Source organism: Cervus elaphus, chromosome 19 (assembly GCF_910594005.1).
Source record: "Cervus elaphus chromosome 19, mCerEla1.1, whole genome shotgun sequence".
Classification (NCBI taxonomy): Eukaryota; Metazoa; Chordata; class Mammalia; order Artiodactyla; family Cervidae; genus Cervus; species Cervus elaphus.
The window spans coordinates 61,941,486-61,963,818 of record NC_057833.1 but is presented as its reverse complement, the minus strand read 5'-3'; the positions used below and the strand labels follow the sequence as shown (position 1 = coordinate 61,963,818).

General features: G+C 40.7%; 1 protein-coding gene across 1 annotated transcript in view; it reads left to right on the top strand.

The window, feature by feature from the left end:
* Positions 1-22,333, top strand: part of KCNH8 (potassium voltage-gated channel subfamily H member 8) — a 446,029-nt gene that overhangs the window by 329,076 nt on the left and 94,620 nt on the right. Inside the window, exons 8-10 of the mRNA XM_043875194.1 lie at positions 6,200-6,397; positions 20,490-20,689; positions 21,533-21,782. Coding sequence (XP_043731129.1) covers positions 6,200-6,397; positions 20,490-20,689; positions 21,533-21,782 — 648 coding nt within the window. The remainder of the gene's footprint in view (positions 1-6,199; positions 6,398-20,489; positions 20,690-21,532; positions 21,783-22,333) is intronic.

Below are 22,333 nucleotides of genomic sequence, written 5' to 3'. Positions count from 1 at the left end.
AACTTCTTACTCTGTTCATCTATCATTCTCCTGAGTTCTTTACAATTACTTCCTTGAACTCCTCTTGAGCTAAGTTGCTTATCTCCACTAAATTCTTCTGGTGTTTTATTTTGTTCTTTCATTTGGGCATATTCCTCTTTTGCCTCATTTTGCCTACTTTGCGGTTTTTACTTCTATATATTTTGTAGGGTGATTACTTTGCCTGACCTTGGAGAGGTGGCCTTTTGTGGGAAATGTCCTCTGCATCCCAGCAGCATTTTCCCCTCTGGCCACCAGAAATATATGCTCTTGGGATACCCCTGTGTGGGCTGTGTGAGTCCTTCTCTTCTGGCAGGTGGTACAGTGGGTAGCCTGCTAGGCATGGCTGGCCCTCAGTCTGGCTAGTTGCCTTGTGTGGAGGCAGCTAGCTACTGGTAGGTATGACCAGGTCCCAGAGCAGCTGTGAGCTCAGGATGTCATGAGACAGTCAACCTGCTGGTGGGTGGGGCTCTGTCCCCACCAAGCTAGTTACTCTGCCTGAGGTGTCCAATACTGGTGCTTGGCTGGTGGTTGGGCTGCGTCCCAACATTAATGAACTAAGGGAGGACTTCAAACTAGCACTTCCCAGCACCAGTGTCCATGCGGTAGGACAAGTTCCCCAGAATGGCTGTTGCCTGGGTCTATGTCTTCAGGATAAGCTCTGGTTAGCCCTTGCCTCTCTGGGAGACCCTCCAAAATCAGCCGATGGGTGGGTCTGATCTAGGCTTCTCTCAATTTTCTCCTTCTGCCCTGGGTCCTACAGTGTGTGAGATTTTGTGTGTCCTTTAAGAGTGGAGTGTCTATTTCCCATAGCCCGCTGGCTCTTCTGAAAGTAAGCCCTGTTGGTTTTTCAAAGCCAAATGTTTTGGGTGCTTATCATCCCAGTGCAGGACTCTGGACTGGGGAGCTTGGAATGCGGCTCTGACCTGTCACTTCTTAAGAAGAACTGCTGAAATTGTAATTATCCCCCACCTGTGGGTGTAGGTCTTGACTACACACTGTTTTCAGCCTTCCTACCCATCTCACTGTGGCTCCTTCTTTATGTTTTTAGTTGTAGAATATCTTTTTCTGCTATCTTCTGGTCTTCCTCACCAAAGTTTGTCTTTAAGTATTTATAATTTTTTTGTGCCTGTGTAAGGAAGTGACCTTAGGGACTTCCTACTCTTCCATCTTGGCCCCACCCTCTCATAGGCTTTGCTTAAATAACATGCTTCCATTCCTTTCATTAAAGCTACCCTATCTGTTAATTTACCAAATACAAATATAAACTAACCTTTTAGGAACACATCTATTCTATAAAGCAGGTCATACCTGTATAAAGTGTGAATACACATATATGTATGATAAAAATAAGTATATGATTGTAGAAAACCTATAGTGAAATAATAAGAAACTGCCTTTTAGAATTAAAAGTATATAATCAAGCAAAATACTGGGCCCATGGTAAGTATGCAATGAAAAATACATGGATTGAATTATCATGCTTAATTATAGGCTCTTCTGAGCATGCTCATTAAGAGGCATTCTGTCTTTGAAATTGATATTTATTTCATAAATCTACTTTATTCATCTGAACTGTTTTGGTAATGACAGAATTATTTTATGATATCTTTTGTTTTTATCAGATGGCAGTGTATTTAGTATATTTAGATTCTACTTTATTTTGTGTATGGTTTTTCCTTCAAAATGTTCTTTAGGGGAAAAAAATTGGGCAGAAGCAGACACACTGTTCTAGGACATCCCTTACTTTAGAGATGAATTTCTCCAGATTAAAAAAAGATCGGCTTCCAAATCGGTGAAGCTGCTGCTTCTGTACATTACAGTGACATGGTGTCTGGTTACCGTGGAACATGTGCTCTCCTTTCGGACAAGCTGTTCTGCGAAAAAGTTTTATTTAGCCCACAGAGCCCATCCCCGGATTTGTGGGTGTTACCTCCTTTCCCCGTGTTACCAGGTTTTTTCACCACTGTTATTGCTTCTGTGTCATCAGCTGTAACACAATTTAGTAGCAATCCTTCTTAAAGAAAAAACAAGATGCCTCTGAAAATAGAACAGTTGGCTAGACAGAAAAGAGTTATCAGCAAAAGTAGGTCTGTTGTTTGTCTGTGTTTTGCTCCCTGAATTGCTCCTGAGACGGTTTCACACATATGTAAATGAACAGGAGTAGAGTGAGCATATAATCTAATATAATCTGTATGGTCTATCACAAAATTTTATCCTATTTTATTAAGGAAATGAAATTCTATGAAAACTGATTTGGCTTAGGAATTCTTAAACGTTTTAATTTTGTTCAAACTGAGGAATTAAATCACATGTGTTGGCTGATTTGTTTGGCTTTATTTTTAATGAGAAAACTTGGGGTGCTGTGAGCAAATGAACACGTTAATTCAAGATGGAGTCGATGGTGGTGTGGAGAAGGAAATGGAAACCCACACCAGTGTTCTTGCCTGGAGAATCCCAGGGACAGAGAAGCCTGGTGGGCTGCCGTCTATGGGGTCTCACAGAGTCGGACACGACTGAAGTGATTTAGCAGCAGCGGCAGCAGCAGATGGTGGTGGCGGCGATGGTGGTGTTTCATTCTTCTGCTCATCAATTAAAACAAAAATTAATCATGCAATATTTACTCTCTAGGAAAAATGCCATTTTTTTAGCTGCTCAGATTTCCCAATATTAGTGGTAACGACCAACATGAAACAAAGGGACCGTCACTTTGTTGACTGTCCCCTCTAATCACTTTTTTGAGCAGAAACATGACATCCCGTTCAGAGCACTATTTGAAAGGCACATGAGAAGTAGCTGAGCCACCAGCCACTCAGAGTCTGGTGGTTGGCTGTACTTGACAGAAGCCATGGACTATACAGTCCACGGGATTCTCCAGGCCAGAATACTGGAATGCGTAGATGTTCCCTTCTCCCGGGGACCTTCCCAATCCAGGGATGGAATCCAGGTTTCCCACATTGCAGGCAGATTCTTTACCAGCTAACCCACCAGGGCAGCCCAAGAATAGTGGAGTGGGTAGCCCGTCCCTTCAGTGGATCTTCCCAACCCAGGAGTCAAACCGGGGTCTCCTGCATGTAGGCAGATTCTTTACCAGCTGAGTCACCAAGGAATCCTGTACTTGACAGGGTCAAATGCCTGTAAGAGCCCTGATCTGCAGAAATCAGCATGCTGAGTACAACATATATCCAAATGTCGTCTCTGCTTCCTGCTCTTATTTGTCTTGACTCCCCCCTACAGTGCATATAAATGTACTTGTGTTTTGATTTATAATATCTCTTTAACTAACCTTGGATACGTTGTCTTTATATCTAAGTCTTTTTCTATACAAGATTAAACCAGATTTTACCAAATCATGCTTTACCACTTCCTACTTTCCTTCATTTGAAATTCTTTTTATTTTCACTGATTTATTTTTTAATTGAAGGATAAGAATACTGGAGTGGGTTGCCATTCCCTCCAGGGGATCTTCCCAACCCAGGGATCAAACTCAGGTCTCCCAAATTGCAGGCGGATTCTTTATCCTCTGAGCCACAAGGGAAGCCCCACTTGAAATTCTGGAGCAGAATTTTTTAATCTAGGCCCTTGGACCCGGCCTGTATATTCACAAATGGATGTATAAGTCCCATTTGTGTATAAGTTTTAAGAATTGCTATCACCTAGATTTTCTCCTCTCATTTCTATTAGTTAACAGATGCTCAGTTCTGTCAGATGCCACACGTGAATTTTCCGAATACACTAAGTCACCACCTTCCTTTTCCTTTAGAATTCACTCCTGATCTCATATTTCCTCTTACTTTCTGTTGCAGTTTAAGTAACATAAGAAAGACAGAGAAACAAGATATAATACACTTAACCTCTGCCACTGAAGGGGCTGACGTTCCTGCATGTGGCATCTCGTTTAATCCCACTGCAGCTGAAACGTGAAACAGAAAGGAGTGAGTCATTCCCACAGCCTACAGTGGAAGAGTCCAAATGTACATCTGTGTTTAGATGTCACGTTTATTCCTCTTTTCCAGATGGAATAAGTGATCATAGCTTATGAATGGCATCAGCTTTCATAATATGTAACTTTCCTAAAAAAAACCCTTCATTACACTTTGTTATAAATCTAGTACAAGTTTATCAATGCTATATTGCATCAATGTTGTATAACCTCATACCATCAGAGGACAAGAATCATTTACGCATGTGTGTTATGTATGTGCTAGTCACTCATTCGTGTCCGACCCTCTGTGACCCCATGGAATGCAGCCTGCTAGGCTCCTCTGTCCATGGAATTCTCCAGGCACAACTACTGAAGTGGGTTGCCGTTTCCTTCTCCAGGAGATCTTACCGACCCAGGAATCAAACCCGGGTTTCCCGCGTTGCAGGCAGACTCTACTGCCTGAGCCACAGGTGAAGCCCACAGAATCATTTATATGTTCATTAATTCATTCACTTCTAAAAATAACACTTATTAAACTCTACTATTGCTAGAGGCTTTGCTCAGTTCTGGAATAGTAGTTCTAAATTCTATCTTCACATCAGATTCTACTGGGGAACTTTTAAAATACCAGTACCTGATCTCAGAACCAAAAGTTTTGATTCCATATATGGAGGTGACCCTTGGGATGTGTTTTTGTTTTGTTTTGTTTTTAGGTTTTCCTAACTGCAGCCAGCATGGAGGATGACTTTGCAAAGCAGGGTTCCCTAGATCTGCAGCATCAGCACCCTGTGGGAATCCAGTGCAAAGGCAAATTCTCAGCCCTTCTGCACAGCCTTCCCATGCACCATGCCAGAAACTCCAGGGACAGGGCCTGCTTGTCTCTATTTAACAAGCCCTCTGGATATTTCCGAGCCAAGCTGATGGTTGATAAACACTTCTCTAGAGACAGGATAAATAAAACAGAGTACTTGCCACTAAGCATTTCTCCTTGATCTCAAGGAACCCTGTTGTTTCAAATTTGCATTTTAATTACCTAGCACAGTTCCACACTCTATAACCTTAGTTGGTAATGACAGCGTTATTACTACTGAAATAGTGTAATGACTTTCCATCTCTTCTTGGGCAGCCATTAAATGAAGTGTTAATAAGAAAATAGTGGTCAGTGAATAACATCCCTTAACAAAAGTCTTAGGGATGTTATGGGTTGAAGGGAATTGTCATAAGTGCTTTGTACACACATATAAACACACACACGCACATAGAATTTTTAAACATAAAATTTTAAAGGGCAAATATTCCTAATAAAGGATTTTATTTTAAAGTGGTCTCTGTGTTGTGTTTCTAATGTACTATTATCAATATTATACTTGCTATTTCCCTTCTTTATTAACATAGCTTTATTATAGCTTGATGATAGTATAATTTATATACAATAAAATGCACTTATTTGAAGCATTTAATTAAATAAGCTTTGATACATATGTACTCCAGTATTATGGAACAGTTGTATGGTAGCTTCCAGTTCTATTATAGGGACCTCTTGGGTGTACAGTTTTCTCCAAGCACCCCCAAACAGCAGAATGAGGTTGCGAAGAAGGCTTCTCGAGAAAAACATGAACTAAGACCTGTAGGAAATCGCAACCCACTCCAGTATTTTGCCTGGAGAATCCCCATGGACAGAGGAGTCTGGTGGGCTACAGTCCATGAGGTCACAAATAGTCAGATAGGACAAAGCGATTTAGCATGCAGCATGTCAAGGGAATAAAGTAGGGAAAGTTAGTACAGGATATAAATAAATCACATCTTGCCTGTCTGAAGTCTAGATTTTTGTGTTGGTTGCTATTTACTATCATGTAGGACTGAAAAATACCCACTCAGCTCCTTTATTTCTTAAAGTTCCAATTGAGAAACAAGCTTGATGGCTAGTGAAATATACAACCTTAATGCTGTGCTTAGATATATCCGCTTCTGTCACTGAAGGCGGTTATTGCATTAGGGTAGCTGTTCGGCTTTGACCACAATCCACTCTTGAAGGCATATTTCTCTACTGTGTGTATTATAAAAAACAGCTGTATGAAAGTGATGCTTTTGCCTCAAGAGCCACGGAATCTAATTCCTTGCCTTTGACTTCCTTTTAACATTCTTTCTCCCAAGCAACTGGGTGCATCCTTAAATGTTCATTCATCATTACCCCCAGGTGCTAATACTGGGACTTTATTTGGGAGGCTTAAATGCTCGTTATTTCTTACTTTGCAGGCTGGCTCCATGAGTTGGGGAAGAGACTGGAATCGCCCTACTATGGGAACAATACCCTGGGTGGGCCGTCGATCCGAAGTGCCTATATCGCTGCTCTGTACTTCACGCTCAGCAGCCTCACCAGTGTGGGGTTTGGAAATGTCTCTGCTAACACGGATGCAGAAAAGATCTTCTCCATCTGCACCATGCTGATTGGCGGTAAGGAATGTTCTTCCTTTAGGCCAGGAGCAGGAATAAGAGCTGCCAAACCGCTGCCGTTCTGTGTCCTCTGTCCTAAGACCCAGCACGTGTAGATTGGTTTACACTGGAAGAGTCTAAAGGCACTAATGAAATCACTGACCAACGTTTTAGTGTACATGTGGATTAGCAGTGAAAGTCTGTGATCTCAAGAATTGCATGCTCTGACAGATGAAGAAATAACCATTTACCTGATGGTTGATTTTTTAAATGTGTGTGTATATATATATATTTAATTGAAGTGTAGTTGATTTACAATTTTGTATTAGTTTCAGGTGTATAGCACAGCACTTCAGTTATATATGCATATATAAACATATATATATATATATATTCTTTTTAGATTTTGTCCTTCACACTTTATTATAGAATATTGAGTATAGTTCCCTCAAAAGCATGTTATATCATGTTCTCTTTTTTAATTTAACTTAATTTTATATTGGAGTATAGTTGACTTGACTTCCCAGTTGATGCTAACGGTAAAGAACCCACCTGCCAATGCAGGAGACATAAGAGGTGTGGGTTTGATCCCTGGGTTGGGAAGATCCCCTGGAGCAGGGCATGGCTACCCACTCCAGTATTCTTGCCTGAAGAATCCCGTGGACAGAAGAGTCCTGTTGGGTGACAGCCTACGGGGTCGCAAAGAGTCCTACACAACTGAAGCAACTTAGAACTCACACACATAATTGACTTCAGGGTTGTGTTAGTTTTAGGGGTGTAGCCAAGTGATTCAGCTCTACATCTACATATACCCATTCTTTTCCAGATTCTTTTCCCATATAGGTTATTACAGAATATGGAGTAGAGTTCCCTGTGCGATAAAGCAGGTCTTTGTTGACTATCTATTTTAAATACAGTAGCATGTGTATATTAATTGGGATTATCATGTCCTCTGATATGAGGTTGAACCTTATTATACAGCACGGTTTCTACCAACTTCCTTGCATAGATGTGAGATGAATATTGAGACTTCACACAATGAGTCATTCAACGGACCATGAAACCAGGGCAGCATCAGGCAAACTTTCCCTCAAGGAGTTTGGGATCAGTTTGAAAGGGATTGGCTGAAATGTGCGGAAAGAGCTTAAACAATGCCAGGCAGGATACGCTGAGTGCCAAGTCAGCTGGGAAGTTCAGAAGCAGTGAGAAACGGGGCCAAGGATCAGAGAATTTCTTGGAAAGGCAGAGTAGCTGAAGTAGCAGGCTGGGACTGCAGTGTTTGGAACAGGCTTTTGGCCAATGTGGAGCAGTAACAGCCTAGGGAGCAGAGAACAGGAATTCTCATTTTCTGAAGAGCTGTAATGTGCCAGATCCCACGGTGGTAATTTTATACCCGGTATTATGGCTTACATAATTGCCGCTCTCTTTGATGGCCCATCTTTCAGCCCAGCAGAATGACAAGCATTTTGCAAACAAACACGGTCTATACTTATTTAATATGTGCCCGTGTTTTTCTACTCCTAATGGAAATTATTTTGGAAATGCTCAAATGCTCAAGGCTTAACCTACTAATTTGACATTGGAAGAATATGTTAGACAATGAAGCTTATTTCCTATTGATTCACGGACTCTAGTGTAAGCGATCCTGAATTAGAAATTGCTAAGGATATTATTGTTCCCTGCTATTCCCTGTAAGTAGAAGCTAAGCCAGTCACAAAGCCAAAAGATATGGGAAATACTCAGATAATGCCTCTGTCACTTGGTAAATGTTTATTGAGCAAATTACCCAGGTGCAAAACCAGTACTCATTTGTAAATGGCATTAAAGCATTCAGGTAACTTAGCAGAACTTAGGAAGCCATTGGTTTTGAATGGCAAATGACATCTAGGTAACTTGAATTTATTAAATAAAGCTTTGCAAATTTGTGTCTGTGGGAAATAGCTGTATTATTGTGACAATTACCCTAGGCTAAGAGAAATGATGCCTTCATTTTAATATTTCCTGGTTAACTAATTGCTGGCATAATTTTGAGAATTAATCCTAAGAGCTCACAATATTGAATACTTTGTTCATTTAATTCTTATAACACTATGAAATAGAGGTTATTAGCACCCTGATTTCTAAATAAGGCAGCAGAGGTTTATTGAATTTAAATGCAAGGATTCACTAAAACCTAGCAAACTTTTTGTAAGATATCCATTTCATTATATACTGCAAATTTATTTTATTCATTGAATTTTTATAAATATGTACAAATAATTTATTTTTTAATTTAAAGTATGCATTACCATGGAATCAACACTGAGATATCTTATTAGGGATCCCCACACAGGCTTATGAAATTGCTAATAACAGAGATGCAATATTTACTACAAAAACAGGCAGGAATGGTATTAAATGCTGCAAGTGGGTGTCAAAACCCCAGATAATTATCTGGGGCAGAGGCTCTCTGAAGCTGAGTGAGGAGAAGAGAGAAAAAAAAAGATTCTACATGACATCTGTAATTAGAGCGTGCATATCACTGATTTATGGGAAGAATATTTTAAGCTACTGAAGAGAAGCAAAAATAGTGAAAAGAAAATCCATACCTAGACAAGTCTATGTAAATTTTGAGAAGACCCAAAACAAAGGAGGAACCCTAAAAGCTTCAACAACTTTTAGAATTAATAAGTAAATTTAGGAAGGCTGATGGATATAAAGTCAATATGCAAAAGAATCAATTGTATTCTATATTAGTAATAAACAATTGGACAGCGAAATATAGAAAAGAATTATAAAACATCAAATACACAGGAACAGATGTTTAAAATATGCAATATTATCACACAGAAAACTACAAAATATTGAAAAATTTACCAGTAGTTTAAAATAGTGGAAGGATATGCCTGCATTGGGGCTTTCCTATAGTTTAGCTGGTAAAGAATCTGCCTGCAATGTGGAGACCCCGATTCGATTCCTGGGTTGGGAAGATCCCCTAGAGAAGGGATAGGCTATGCACTCCAGTATTCTTGGGCTTCCCTGCTGGCTCAACTGGTAAAGAATCTGTCTGCAATGCCGGAGACATGGGTTCAATCCTTGGGTTGGGAAGATCCCCTGGAGAAGGGAAAGGCTACCCACTCCAGTATTCTGGTCTGGAAAAGTCCATGGACTGTATAGTCCATGGGATCACTAAGAGTCGGACACGACTGAGCACTAACACTTTCGCTTTCATGGTAAACATACTAGCTTTATTCAAGTTAACCTTAAGAGTCAATGCAGTCTCAATTAAAAATCCCAGTAAATGTGTGTTTGTCTGTGTGTATAAGCCTGTTTGAAAACTGATAGGCTGTTTCTAAAAACCAAGGGAAACGCAAAATTAAAAAGAATGTAAGCAGTAAAGAAGAATATTGCATTGTAAAGCTTCATAAAGAAGAACAAAATTGGAAGATTTATGCTGCAAATATCATGCTGTGTGACAAAGTCGCAGTAGTTAAAGTATGGTGTTGCCTCAGGGATAGATAACTAAGCTAATGGAAAAGAAGAGTGTGCAAAAACCTGCCTGTAAGCATATGGCCACTTTATTTATGACACTGGTGACACTGTAATACAAGGGAGAAATGATGATACTTTTTAAAATTAATTTGTATTGGCGTATAGTGGCATTGCGATGTTGTGTTAGTTTATAATTCGCAGCAAAGTGACTCAGCTCTCTGTATACATATATCCCCTCATTTCTTAATTTCCCTCCCATGTAGATCTCCAAAGAGCACTGGGAAGAGTCCCCTGAGTAGATTCTCATTGGTTATCTATTTTATACATAGTACCAATAGTGTGTGTGTGTGTGTATATATATATATGAGATATGAGATATATATGAGATATATATATATGAGATATGAGATATATATGAGATATATGAGATATATATATATGAGATATGAGATATATATATATGAGATATATATATATATATATATCTCAATCCCCATCTCCCAATTCCTCCCACCTTCTTCCCCCTTTCTTAGTGTTCATATGTTTGTTGTCCACATATGTGTCTCTATTTCTGCTTTGCAAATAAGTTCATCTGTACCATTTTTCTATATTCCACATGTATGTGTTGATATGCAATATTTGTTTTTCTCTTTCTGACTCTCTTCACTCTGTGTGAGTCTCTAGGTTTATCCACATCTCTGTAAATGACACAATTTCATTCCTCTTTATGGCTGAGTAATATTCCACTGTATATACGCACCACATCTTCTTTATTCATTCCCCTGTTGATGGACGTTTAGGTTGTTGCCTTGTCCTGGCTGTTGTAAACAGCCACACAATGAACATTGGAGTACCTGTATCTTCTGAAATTATAGTTTCCTCCAGGCATATGCCCAGGAGTGCAGGGATTGCTAGGTCGATGGTAGCTCTATTTTTAGTTTTTTAAAAAACTTCCATGCTGTTCTTCAGAGTGGCTGCATCGATTTACATCCCCACTAACAATGCAAAAGGGTTCCGTTTTCTCCATACCCTCCCTGGCATTCGTTGTCTATAGATTTTTTGATGACGGCCATTCTGACCAGTGCAAGGTGATACCTCATTGTGGTTTTAATATGAATTTTTCTAATAATTAGTGATGTTCAGCATCTTTTCACATCGTTGTTGGCCTTCTGTATGTCTTCTTATTTCTACATGTTGAAAAACAAACTTGATCACTCTTAAAACTAAGTTGAAATTAATTCCAGATGGATTTTGATCCAGTGGTAAAAGGGAAAACAATAAAGCTTCTAAAAGATAACGTAGGAGAGTATTTTCATGACCTTGGGTTTGGCAAAAATTTCTTAAGCATGACACAAAAAGCCATATCCACAAAAGTAAGTGTGATAAATTGAATTTCAGAGCTTCTATTTATCAAGTAAAAGTCTCACAGTCAAGTCCTACTCTTTGGGACGCTTTGGACTACACAGTCCGTGGAATTCTCCAGGCCAGAATACTGGAGTGGATAGCCTTTCCCTTCTGCAGGCAATCTTCCCAACCCAGGGATTGAACCCAGGTCTCCTGCATTGCAGGCAGATCCTTCACCATCTGAGCTACCGGGGAAGCCCAAGAATACTGGAGTGGGTAGCCTATCCCTTCTCTAGGGGATCTTCCCGACCCAGGAATCGAATTGGGGTCTCCCACATTATAGGTGGATTTGTTACCAGCTGAGCCACAAGGGAAGCCTTTTCTAATTATCAAAAGATATTAAGAATTTTGAGCATTCTTTGGCATTGCCTTTCTTCTCAATGCCAAAAAATGCTCAAACTACCACACAATTGCACTCATCTCACATGCTAGTAAAGTAATGCTCAAAATTCTCAAAGCCAGGTTTCAACAGTACATGAACCATGAACTTCCAGATGTTCAAGCTGAATTGAGAAAAGGCAGAGGAACCAGAGATCAAATTGCCCACATCCTCTGGATCATCGAAAAAGCAAGAGAATTCCAGAAAAACATCTATTTCTGCTTTCTTGACTATGCCAAAGCCTTTGACTGTGTGGATCACAGTAAACTGTGGAAAATCCTGAAAGAGATGGGAATACCAGACCACCCGACCTGCCTCTTGAGAAACCGGTATGCAGGTCAGGAAGCAACAGTTAGAACTGGACATGGAGCAACAGACTGGTTCCAAATAGGGAAAGGAGTACGTCAAGGCTGTATATTGTCACCCTGCTTATTTAACTTATATGCAGAGTACATCATGAGAAATGCTGGGCTGGAAGAAGCACAAGCTGGAATCAAGATTTCCGGGAGAAATATCAATAAACTCAGATATGCAGATGACACCACCCTTATGACAGAAAGTGAAGAAGAACTAAAGAGCCTCTTGATGAAAGTGAAAGAGGAGAGTGAAAAAGTTGGCTTAAAGCTCAACATTCAGAACACTAAGATCATGGCATCCGGTCCCATCACTTCATGGCAAATAGATGGGGAAACAGTGGAAACAGTGGCTGACTTTATTTTTTTGGGGCTCCAAAATCACTGCAGATGGTGATTGCAGCCATGAAATTAAAAGACGCTTACTTCTTAGAAGGAAAGTTATGACCAACCTAGATAGCATATTAAAAAGCAGAGACATTACTTTGCCAGCAAAGGTCCGTCTTGTCAAAGCTATGGTTTTTCCAGTGGTCATGTATGGATGTGAGAGTTGGACTGTGAAGAAAGCTGAGTGCCAAAGAATTGATGCTTTTGAACTGTGGTGTTGGAGAAGATGCTTGAGAGTCCCTTGGACTGCAAGGAGATCCAACCAGTCCATCCTAAAGGAGATCAGTCCTGGGTGTTCATTGGAAGGACTGATGTTGAACCTGAAACTCCAATCCTTTGGCCACCTGATGTGAAGAGCTGACTCATTGGAAAAGACCCTGATGCTGGGAAAGATTGAAGGCAGGAGGAGAAGGGGACGACAGAGGATGAGATGGCTGGATGGCATCACCGACTCAATAGGCATGAGTTTGAGTAAACTCCGGGAGTTGGTGATGGACAGGGAGGCCTGGAGTGCTGTGGTTCATGGGGTTGCAAAGAGTCTGACACGACTGAGTGAATGAACTGAACTGAATTATTAAGAATGAGAAGAGGCAAGCCACAGGATGGAAGTTATTTGCAAAAACAAACTTGTGTCTGACAAAAGACTCATCTATTATATATAAAGAACTCTTACAAATCAGTAAGATCAGACAACTAAAAAATGTGTTAAAGATTTTTAAGCACTTGAAACATAGATTTCCATACCAGAATAGACAATAAACATATAAAAAAGTTGCCCAGCTTCATTCATCTGGGATATACAAATTAAGATCAAAATTAGATAGCATTTACACACACCACTAGAATGGTATACTTAAACACACTGACCACCCTAAGAGTTTGAGAGGATGTGGACCATCTTGACTTCTCCTCTAATGTGTGTCAAGTTGGTACAAGAGTCATCAGAGTCTACCAAGTCTGAACATACCTATTTTCTGTGACTCAGCAATTCCATTCGTGAAGGTATATTCAACAAAAAATCATATATAGACACATCAAAAGACATGCATGTAGAAGCATTAGTGAAAAAATTGCAAAGTGGAAATGCTGATTAATAGGAGAATAAGTATGTAAATTGTGAAATGATTGTTCAGTAGAATACCATACCATAATGAGAATGAATGGACTGTTATGTCATGTGACCACAAGGATAAATCTTATGAACGCAATGCTGAGCAGAGAAAGCAGACAGAAATAAGCAGTTATTGAGGGATTTTGCTTTAGGAAAGTTCAAGAGTAGGCAAAACGTATTGATTGCAATATAATTTATAGCTGTGGTTACCTTGGTGAGGGTGCTGGCTGGTGATTATGAGATGAACTCAGGGAGTCTGGAATGCTGTTCATCTGAGGGGATCCCATCGATCTGTTCACTCTGAGAAATATCAGTGAGCTCTGCATTTAGCATTTGTGTAATTTCCTCATTGTGGGTCTTTGGTATTAATTTTATCTTGTAAAAGTATAATAGATGACCTAAAAATGATAATGTAACTATTATCTAGTATGGGATAAGAAAGGGGATAGCAGTGAGCTGAATTCTCACCTTTCATGTCTAGTTGCATTTTAGGTTTTTGTCTTAATATGATAAGTCAATCAATGGACGTGAAATGGCATGACCTACAATATTTTTCATGATAATTACATGACCTAAAAGAAACGATTTGGAAAGACTGCCTTTGGGGATTGGGATCAGGATGCCGGGACAGGCTTGGGACCAAACTGTTCATAAATTTTCTAAGCTACTTCCGTGTGATTATAAAACATTTTTAAAGAAAGTATCAAAGTGCCAGAGGTTCATTTCAGTTCCATAAATATTTATGACACACCAAAATTATCCTAGGCGCTGTGCTAGATGCTAGGGAAACAAAGATGACCAAGATAGGATGCTTTCCTTCGAGGAGTTCACAGTGGAGTAATGGAAATAGGTACTCAGGCAGATGATGTTCTTTATTTTTCCATTTTAGCTTCATAATGAACATTCCAAAAGAACCGGAAAAACCCACATAAAAAGTAAAAGTACATATAATCCCGTCTCCAAAAGATATTCTTTTCAGTCTTTTTATACATTTGCATCCCTATTTTCTGAAAGATTTATATCAATTTCACGTACCATTTTTGTCACCAAACAGAATATCTTGAGAACATTTTGCCATGTCTTTTATAGTTCTTCTGTTTATTAGTGGCCAGTTAGTAGTACCCTAGTGACTGAGCCACAAGTATCGGGACCATTAGCTCAGCCTTGGAGGTTAGACAAAGCTTCCAATGAAGAGGACTCCTCACTGAGAGCATGTCTAGTTCAAATATGGCATCGTTGTCATGGAAAATGTGGAGTTAAACTCCACAGCCAAGGTGTTCTTGGGTCCTCTTATCCTATATTTACTACCCTGATGTGGTTTTATTAGACCCAGAAATTTGCTGTTTTTAAGGTACCTTTACACTGCCATTTCAGTTCATCATTTAGGAAGTTGATCTCACTTTCTGATTTTTCTGCCAACCGCCGCCCACAAGCCATGTACTTATAGCAAGGACTGGAAAATTCCAGGGCAATAAGTAGGCAAGAGGGAGGAGCAGGGCAGCTGAAATACCCCAGAGCCTGAATTCTGGTCTGCTTTTATACCAGGAGAGCCTAGTCCCACTGTGGACTCACTGCAAAGTAGCTGACTAAAGGAACCAGAATTTATGATACATCTCAGGATAGCAAGGTTGCCCCAAATCCAGAAAGAGAGGTGGTGGAGAGAAAGGGAGAGGGAGGAGGGGAAGAGGAGGGGGGAAGAAAGCGGGGAGGGAAAGGAAAGATAAAAAAGGAAGGAGAAAGCCAGGCAGCCTGTAAGGACGCACTTTCACTCGAGGTCTGTTTATTTTCTTCTCGGATCCCGATTGTTGAATTTCCTCCAAAGACCTGATATTATGATGATATTTTACAAAATATGTTCTATACAAAACTCCTACACAATGCAAAAGAGCCTCCCACACACTCAGCAGCAGGCCTAGCATGCTACTTTAAGAATTATACACATCAAATTTGCTGGGAATAAAAGGAAAAGCAAAGGATAATTTCCAGACTGACCTGGATATAGAAGTTCTTCTGTCAAAGTTTGATAACAGATGAAATGATTTGGCCTGACAGTTACACACACACTTCACCAGGGTGAAAATAATCACCCATGGCAGAGAAGCAATAACTTTGGGAACTGAGAGACTTTGAGAGCTACGTTTTATTTTTTAACTACTTAAACTATAAGTATTTTCCTATGCTAAAATGAGGCTTTGAAATTATGATGACTCAGACATACACTGGGCTTCCCTTGTGGCTCAGCTGGTAAAGAATCTGCCTGCAATGTGGGAGACCTGGGTTCGATCCCTGGGTTGGGAAGATCCCCTGGAGAAGGGAAAGGCTACCCACTCCAGTGTTCTGGCCTGAAGAAGTCTATGAACTGTATAGTCCATGGGGTCTCAAAGAGTCGTACATAACTGAGCGACTTTTACTCATTCACTTCCTTTGCTAAAATGAGACTTTGAAATTATGGTGACTCAGACATACACTACTTTCTAACAACACTTGTGAATGCTACAGTTAATCCAGTAATTCATTTTATTGATAATGTACAATTAGGATCTGAACATATTACTAAATGATCTGAACATATTACTTCTCTTAATTTAAGTCTTTTGCACCCATTATAATTAAGCAAAGCAAAGTTAAAATCATACACATAATAAGGAAAGTAGTATTAAAATAAATGAAATAAGATTGTCCTCCATACTCAGTTTAATTGCCACAAAAGACTATTACTACATACTTTTACAGATGGTGGGGCTTCCAAACACTGAGCCCATAAATGTATTAACACAGCCTGAAATTGATGTTTAACTCCTTTGACTTGGAGCAGAATCAGTTCTCTTCTTTGCTGCTGCTGCTAAGTCACTTCAGTCGTGTCTCTGTGTGACCCCATAGACGGCAGCCCACCAGGCTTTCCGTCCCTGGGATTCTCCAGGCAAGAACACTGGAGTGGGTTGCCAGTTCCTTCTCCAATGCGTGAAAGTGAAGTCACTCAGTCATGTCTGACTCGTAGTGACCCCATGGACTGCAGCCCACCAGGCTTCTCTGTCCATGGGATTTTCCAGGCAAGAGGACTGGAGTGGGCTGCCATCGCCTTCTCCGTTTCTTTGCTAAGTGTTTATCATAAATAGAGATCTCCTCTTGCAAATAAAATATTTAAGCATCAGAATGGACCTCTCTTTATGACCGACAAATAACCATTCAGTATTTAGTTGTTAAGCAATATGTGTTTTTCTCGGGATAGTTTTAATCCTTTGAAAGACATTTCATTTTTGAACATTTAGAAAGAATATACACCTATGTGTGCTGGCATGTAGCAGGCATTTCTTAAATATTTCTTTAATTTCTTCCATCAAGAAGTTATTTACACAAACAACCATTCTTAATTATTTGACAGGTTGCTGGAAAACCTTAAAGCTGGGTTTCTCCCCACAATTGTATATCACTGAGCAACCTGAAAATGCATAGCACTTTTCACTTGGATGAAAAAATTAACATAAGTTGAGCACCCACTGTTTTTCACACACATCAGGCACTTTTTAAAAACATATATTAACTCTTTAAAGCCTTATTGATAGGGATAATCCTGTCAATAAGGTACAGTTATGCCCATTTCACATATAAAGAAACCATGCAAGGGAATTATATATCTTGCCTTGTGTATGAAATTAGGAGGTGGTACAACCAGGATTTAAATCCAGTGGGGTCTGATTCCAAAGTCCATATTTCCTCTGCAATATTATATTGCCTCTTGTATATAGACCTTAAATTTAACTCTATTCTAGTAACTTCTCCAAAATATTGAGACCTTTCTTGTTAATATGGACTGACTTTATTAGCATGGTGGCCATATTTTCCATAGAGAAATGGTAATGTTTAACCTGATAAAGAGTTTTAACACCAGTGTTATATTAGCTGGAAGTTAGTATGACAGAGGTTAATTTCTGATAAATGTAGGGGCAAGAAAGGATTCAAGTTGGGCTATCTTGAAATATTCAGGAGGATGGATATAATCACAGGTTGACATGTTTGCACTAATTTATCAATTTTGATGCTAAGAAGCTTTTAACATAATTCCTTAGACATTGGGATTTGGCACAGAAATGTTTTGATAGGTCTTAATAGACAAAATAGACATTTTTAGTCTTTTTTTTTTTTTTGTAACTAAAACCTGCTGAAGCCAGTGATTTCATCCAACCCCTGAGCTTCTTGTGTGCTTAATTGCTTAGTCATGTCTGACTCTGCGACCCCACGGACCGTAGCCCGCCAGGCTCCTTTGTCCATGGGATTCTCCAGGCAAGAACACTGAAGTGGGTAGCCGTTCCCTTCCCCGAGTGTCCTACCTCCTAGCCAGTCCCACAGGGACTGGTGCTGAAATCTAAACAGAGTTGACCTGCCCACAAATGTGGGCGCACCTCATTCTTTCTCCTGGCTCCACAAACCCAGGTGGGTCCAAGGCCTTCTCGGGCTCCCTCCTGGTGGTATCCGCTAGGCCATTTCCACTGTTAGACCTACAGCTACTGTTTAGGGCCAAATCCTTGTATCTTTTCTGACTTTGAGATGCCTGATCCTGCCCCAGAGCGTGCAGCTCCTGGGAAGTTGAGTCCGTCTGCTCGCTCTTCTTCTGTGAGACAAACCTCATCCCCGGGCCCCATCCACTCTGGAATTCTGGTGAACAAAGTCTGGTCTCTCATTACACTCTGGTGGTGCTTTAGGGAGGCAAAGTCTCAGTGAGGAGGCAGGGATAAATTGAGTCAGAAAGAGAAAAACAAATACCGTATATTAATGCATGTGTGTGGACTCCAGAAACATCAGGTCCTGATGAACCTATGTTTGCAAAGCAGAAATAGAGACACACGGAGGACGGATGTATGGACCCCAAGGCGGAGGGGAGTGGGATGAAGTGAGAGGTTGAGATTGATGTGTATACACTGCTACGCTAAAACAGACAGCCCATGAGAACCTACACAGTCCAGGGGAGTCTGCTCAGTGCTCATGGAGATCTAAACGGGACGGAAATCCAAAAAAGAAGGGACACGTGTCCCACAGAGCTGATTCGCTTTGCTGTGCAGTGGAAACTACTGCAACCTTGTCACGCAAGTACATGCCAATTAAAAAAAAAGTACTGTCTGACCAAGAGACCTCATCGAAACAGGAGTCACACATTCACAGACCATCCAGCTCTCCTCAGAAGGGCAGCAAGGGCTCGACGCACCACTCCTGCTTTTCTCTGTCGATTCTTTGCTCCTTAAATGGTCTCAGAGTTTCTAATATCTGTCACCCTTACAATTAAAGCAACTAGAGAGCTGGGGTTCAGATTGCCCAGGAAATACTCAATTACATTTCTAACATCTTTTTTGGAGTCTTTATTAATATAAATGTGTCACATTTAATATCCTAAAACTAATTTCAAATGATGGCTTTGGGGAAGAGACTAATATTCTCATAAAGGTTAACCCAGTTTTTTATTATAGACTTACTTTTGAAATGTAATTGTTATTGTAATAAAACTATAAGGCCCTAACTTGATAGCTTATTCTATGAAATTATTAAAATCATCTCATCATACCTACACAACTATGGGCTTCCCAGGCGCCGCTAGTGGTAAAGTACCAGCCTGCCAATGCAGGAGACATGAGAGGCATGGGTTCAGTCCCTGGGTCTGGAAGATCCTCTGAAGGAGGGCATGGCAACCCATTCCAGTATTCTTGCCTGGAGAATCCCACGGACAGAGGAGCCTGGCGGGCTACAGTCTATAAGATCACACAGAGTCAGACATGACTGAGGCAACTTAGGACACATGCACCTCTACACAACTATACCCAACTGTTAGAATAATGCAGATGTTGAATAGAGTACAAAACAAAAGTTTTTGTCATAGCCGGAGTGGTAGCCAACAGATTAAGTGTGGGTCAAAGGGGGTCTATTTTTCATATTATTGACTGTTTTTCAAAAGATATTTTTAGTCTGATCAAGCTACATGGAATCGAAATGACTAAATCAGGATGCATCCTTTGGCAAAGTGGCTGCCCCAAAATGCCTGTATCAGAATAGCTGTGTCATAGTCTGACTGAACACGTATTATACTCTCAGCGTGCGTTACGCTCTCATCTCTCAGAGTTGTGTATTCAGGGTTAGGTATGTTTATGGCTGAATGAGTGCTTGACAATAGTCTTCTAATATAGGTAGAAACATGGTCGTTAGAGTGGGTTAATTAATTTACCCGGCTAATATTTGCTTGGTAACTACTATAGTCCAGGTTTCTTTCAATAATAACTTTTCCTGGGACTTCCCTGGAGTCCAGTGGTTAAGTCTGTGCTTCCCCTGCAGGGGGCACAGGTTCAGTCCTTGGTAGGGAGAACTAAGACCCCACATGCTGCATGGTGAGGCCAAGAAGAAAAATATGTATGTTTTTTCTAATACTTTCTATTATTATCAGAATCTAGGATTACTGAAATCTTTTTAAAATAATTTATTCAATGTGAATCATAATTCATTAAGTTAAGTAAATTACAAGATATTTAAGGAGGAGAAATCCCATATGTGCCAAGATTCAGTGTACTAAGTGTAACCAGTGAACGGGTTAACTATCTCAGTTAACTTACTGTATCAGGGAAGTCATGACAGCTGCATGCTGCACTAAAATCCATTTTATAAACAAGTCTCTCCTCTTCACCACGTATGAGTAGGCAAAGCTTGAAGTACCCTTTGCTCACAGATTAAAATGTTTTAAATCATGGTTTCTTGTCTCTTCGAAAATTGGCTAGTCAAGGAGTATGATATCAAGCATACAAAGGGTCCATGCGCTGAAAAGCAAACTCATTATAAAATTTAGATACCTATCTAGCTAAGTCAGCTTCAACTTACAGCCTTTATCTTAATAAAATTCTGTGATTTTCACTTAAAAAGTAGCTGTGACACGGTGCCCACACAGGCAGGCTGCACGGATCCGGATCTATAGCCTGCAGGTTTGCAGGTGAGGAGGCAGCCCCCCCACCCGTGATGTGTGGCGTGTCTCCTCAGCCTTGATGCACGCCCTGGTGTTTGGAAATGTGACGGCGATCATCCAGAGGATGTACTCCAGGTGGTCCCTCTATCACACCAGGACCAAGGATCTGAAGGACTTCATCCGCGTCCACCACCTGCCCCAGCAGCTCAAGCAGAGGATGCTGGAGTATTTCCAGACAACCTGGTCAGTCAACAACGGCATAGACTCCAACGAGGTAACGTGAATTTCTCCTGTGGCCGTTTTCAGGCAGAAAGCACATATCCTAAGGTAAAAGCAAGTGCTTTAGTGCAGGTCTAAGAAGTGAGGCACACACCCACCGACTTCTTTGTCTCTTTACCTTTAACCTCTCATGACCCCCACAGGTGTTCTTTCGTCTGGTCTTGCTTACGTTTTCATGATGTCACTGGATCGGCCAGTGTTTCACAGTAGCTTCGGCCAGTCAGATAGACATATTTTCATTCTCACTGACCCTCTTTGGAGGAACCAATTCTTAGGACAGTTGAATGGTATAATCATGGACTATTAGATTAATCAAGGTAATGTTTACCTTTAAAACCAACAAAGTAAAAAAAATGCATTTTTCTGCAAACATGTTATGTTTGGACATCCAGAAACACCCTGGACCACCACTGTAGGTATCCTATAAGTCAAGCAACCATTCCACCAACCCGTCAACAAAGCCAGCCATCAATATTTTTAAGTGCTTATTTGGTTTTTCCTCTCTTCAGATGAGCAGGACAGCGGAGGAAACACTCGAGGGCCCAAACTCCATATCTTCTGTCCTGAGTTAAGTGTCTGTCAGAAGCAAGCCAAGAAGTACAATATGTTTCATTCTAGAGTCTTTTATTAATTGATTGTCTTTCTCCAGACTTACTAATAGCTGATTAGTCAGGAGCACACAGCCGGGGTCACAGTCACAGAAATCTGGGATTATTCGTACATGTAGCTTCCTCTTCTGCCCTCTGGTTGGTCAAACAGTGGGGAAAGGGCCCTGCAGTCAGGCAGCTTCACGAGACCGCCCCCCCAGCTGGACCCCCTCTTTCCTCCTCTCCGGCAGCTTCTGAAGGACTTCCCAGACGAGCTCCGCTCCGACATCACCATGCACCTGAACAAGGAGATCCTGCAGCTGTCCCTGTTCGAGTGCGCCAGCCGGGGCTGCCTGCGCTCGCTGTCCCTGCACATCAAGACCTCCTTCTGCGCGCCCGGCGAGTACCTGCTGCGCCAGGGGGACGCCCTGCAGGCCATCTACTTCGTGTGCTCGGGCTCCATGGAGGTCCTTAAGGACAGCATGGTGCTGGCCATTCTCGGTGGGTCTTCCTGAAAAGCCCCCTGAAATCCTACTCTGAAGTATTAATTAAGGAGATGAAAAGGGGGGGAAACTTGTGACCGAGAGAAGGAAAATTAGGGATGAGTATGTCGATTCAGGACATGAGTTCAATCTGCCAAGTTATTATAATTGTTGTTATGCCATATAGAGTTTGCACTGTGCTGTTATATTCAGCACCTGTTTTGACTCTTACTAAAAAGCCATATTGTCCCTATTTTACTAGTGAGTAAATAATAGTTAACTTAATTTCTCCCAAATAACATGGCAAGAGAATGAACACAGTTCTGTTCGATTCCTAAAGCCAGGTTATGAATGATGACGTGCACTGCCTCTTGGTGAAATAGCTGCTGTTTTAAGAATGTTTCTACATTTTTGTGGAGAATCCATTCAGAAAAGAACATTGAAAATTGTTTTATCTGTGCTAGAAATAGCACAAAAATGAATGCATATTGAGAATAAGTTCTTGTAGCAATCATTAATGCAACACTTCAAGGTGATGATAGGCTAATTTTTCTCCCTCAAAGAAAACTC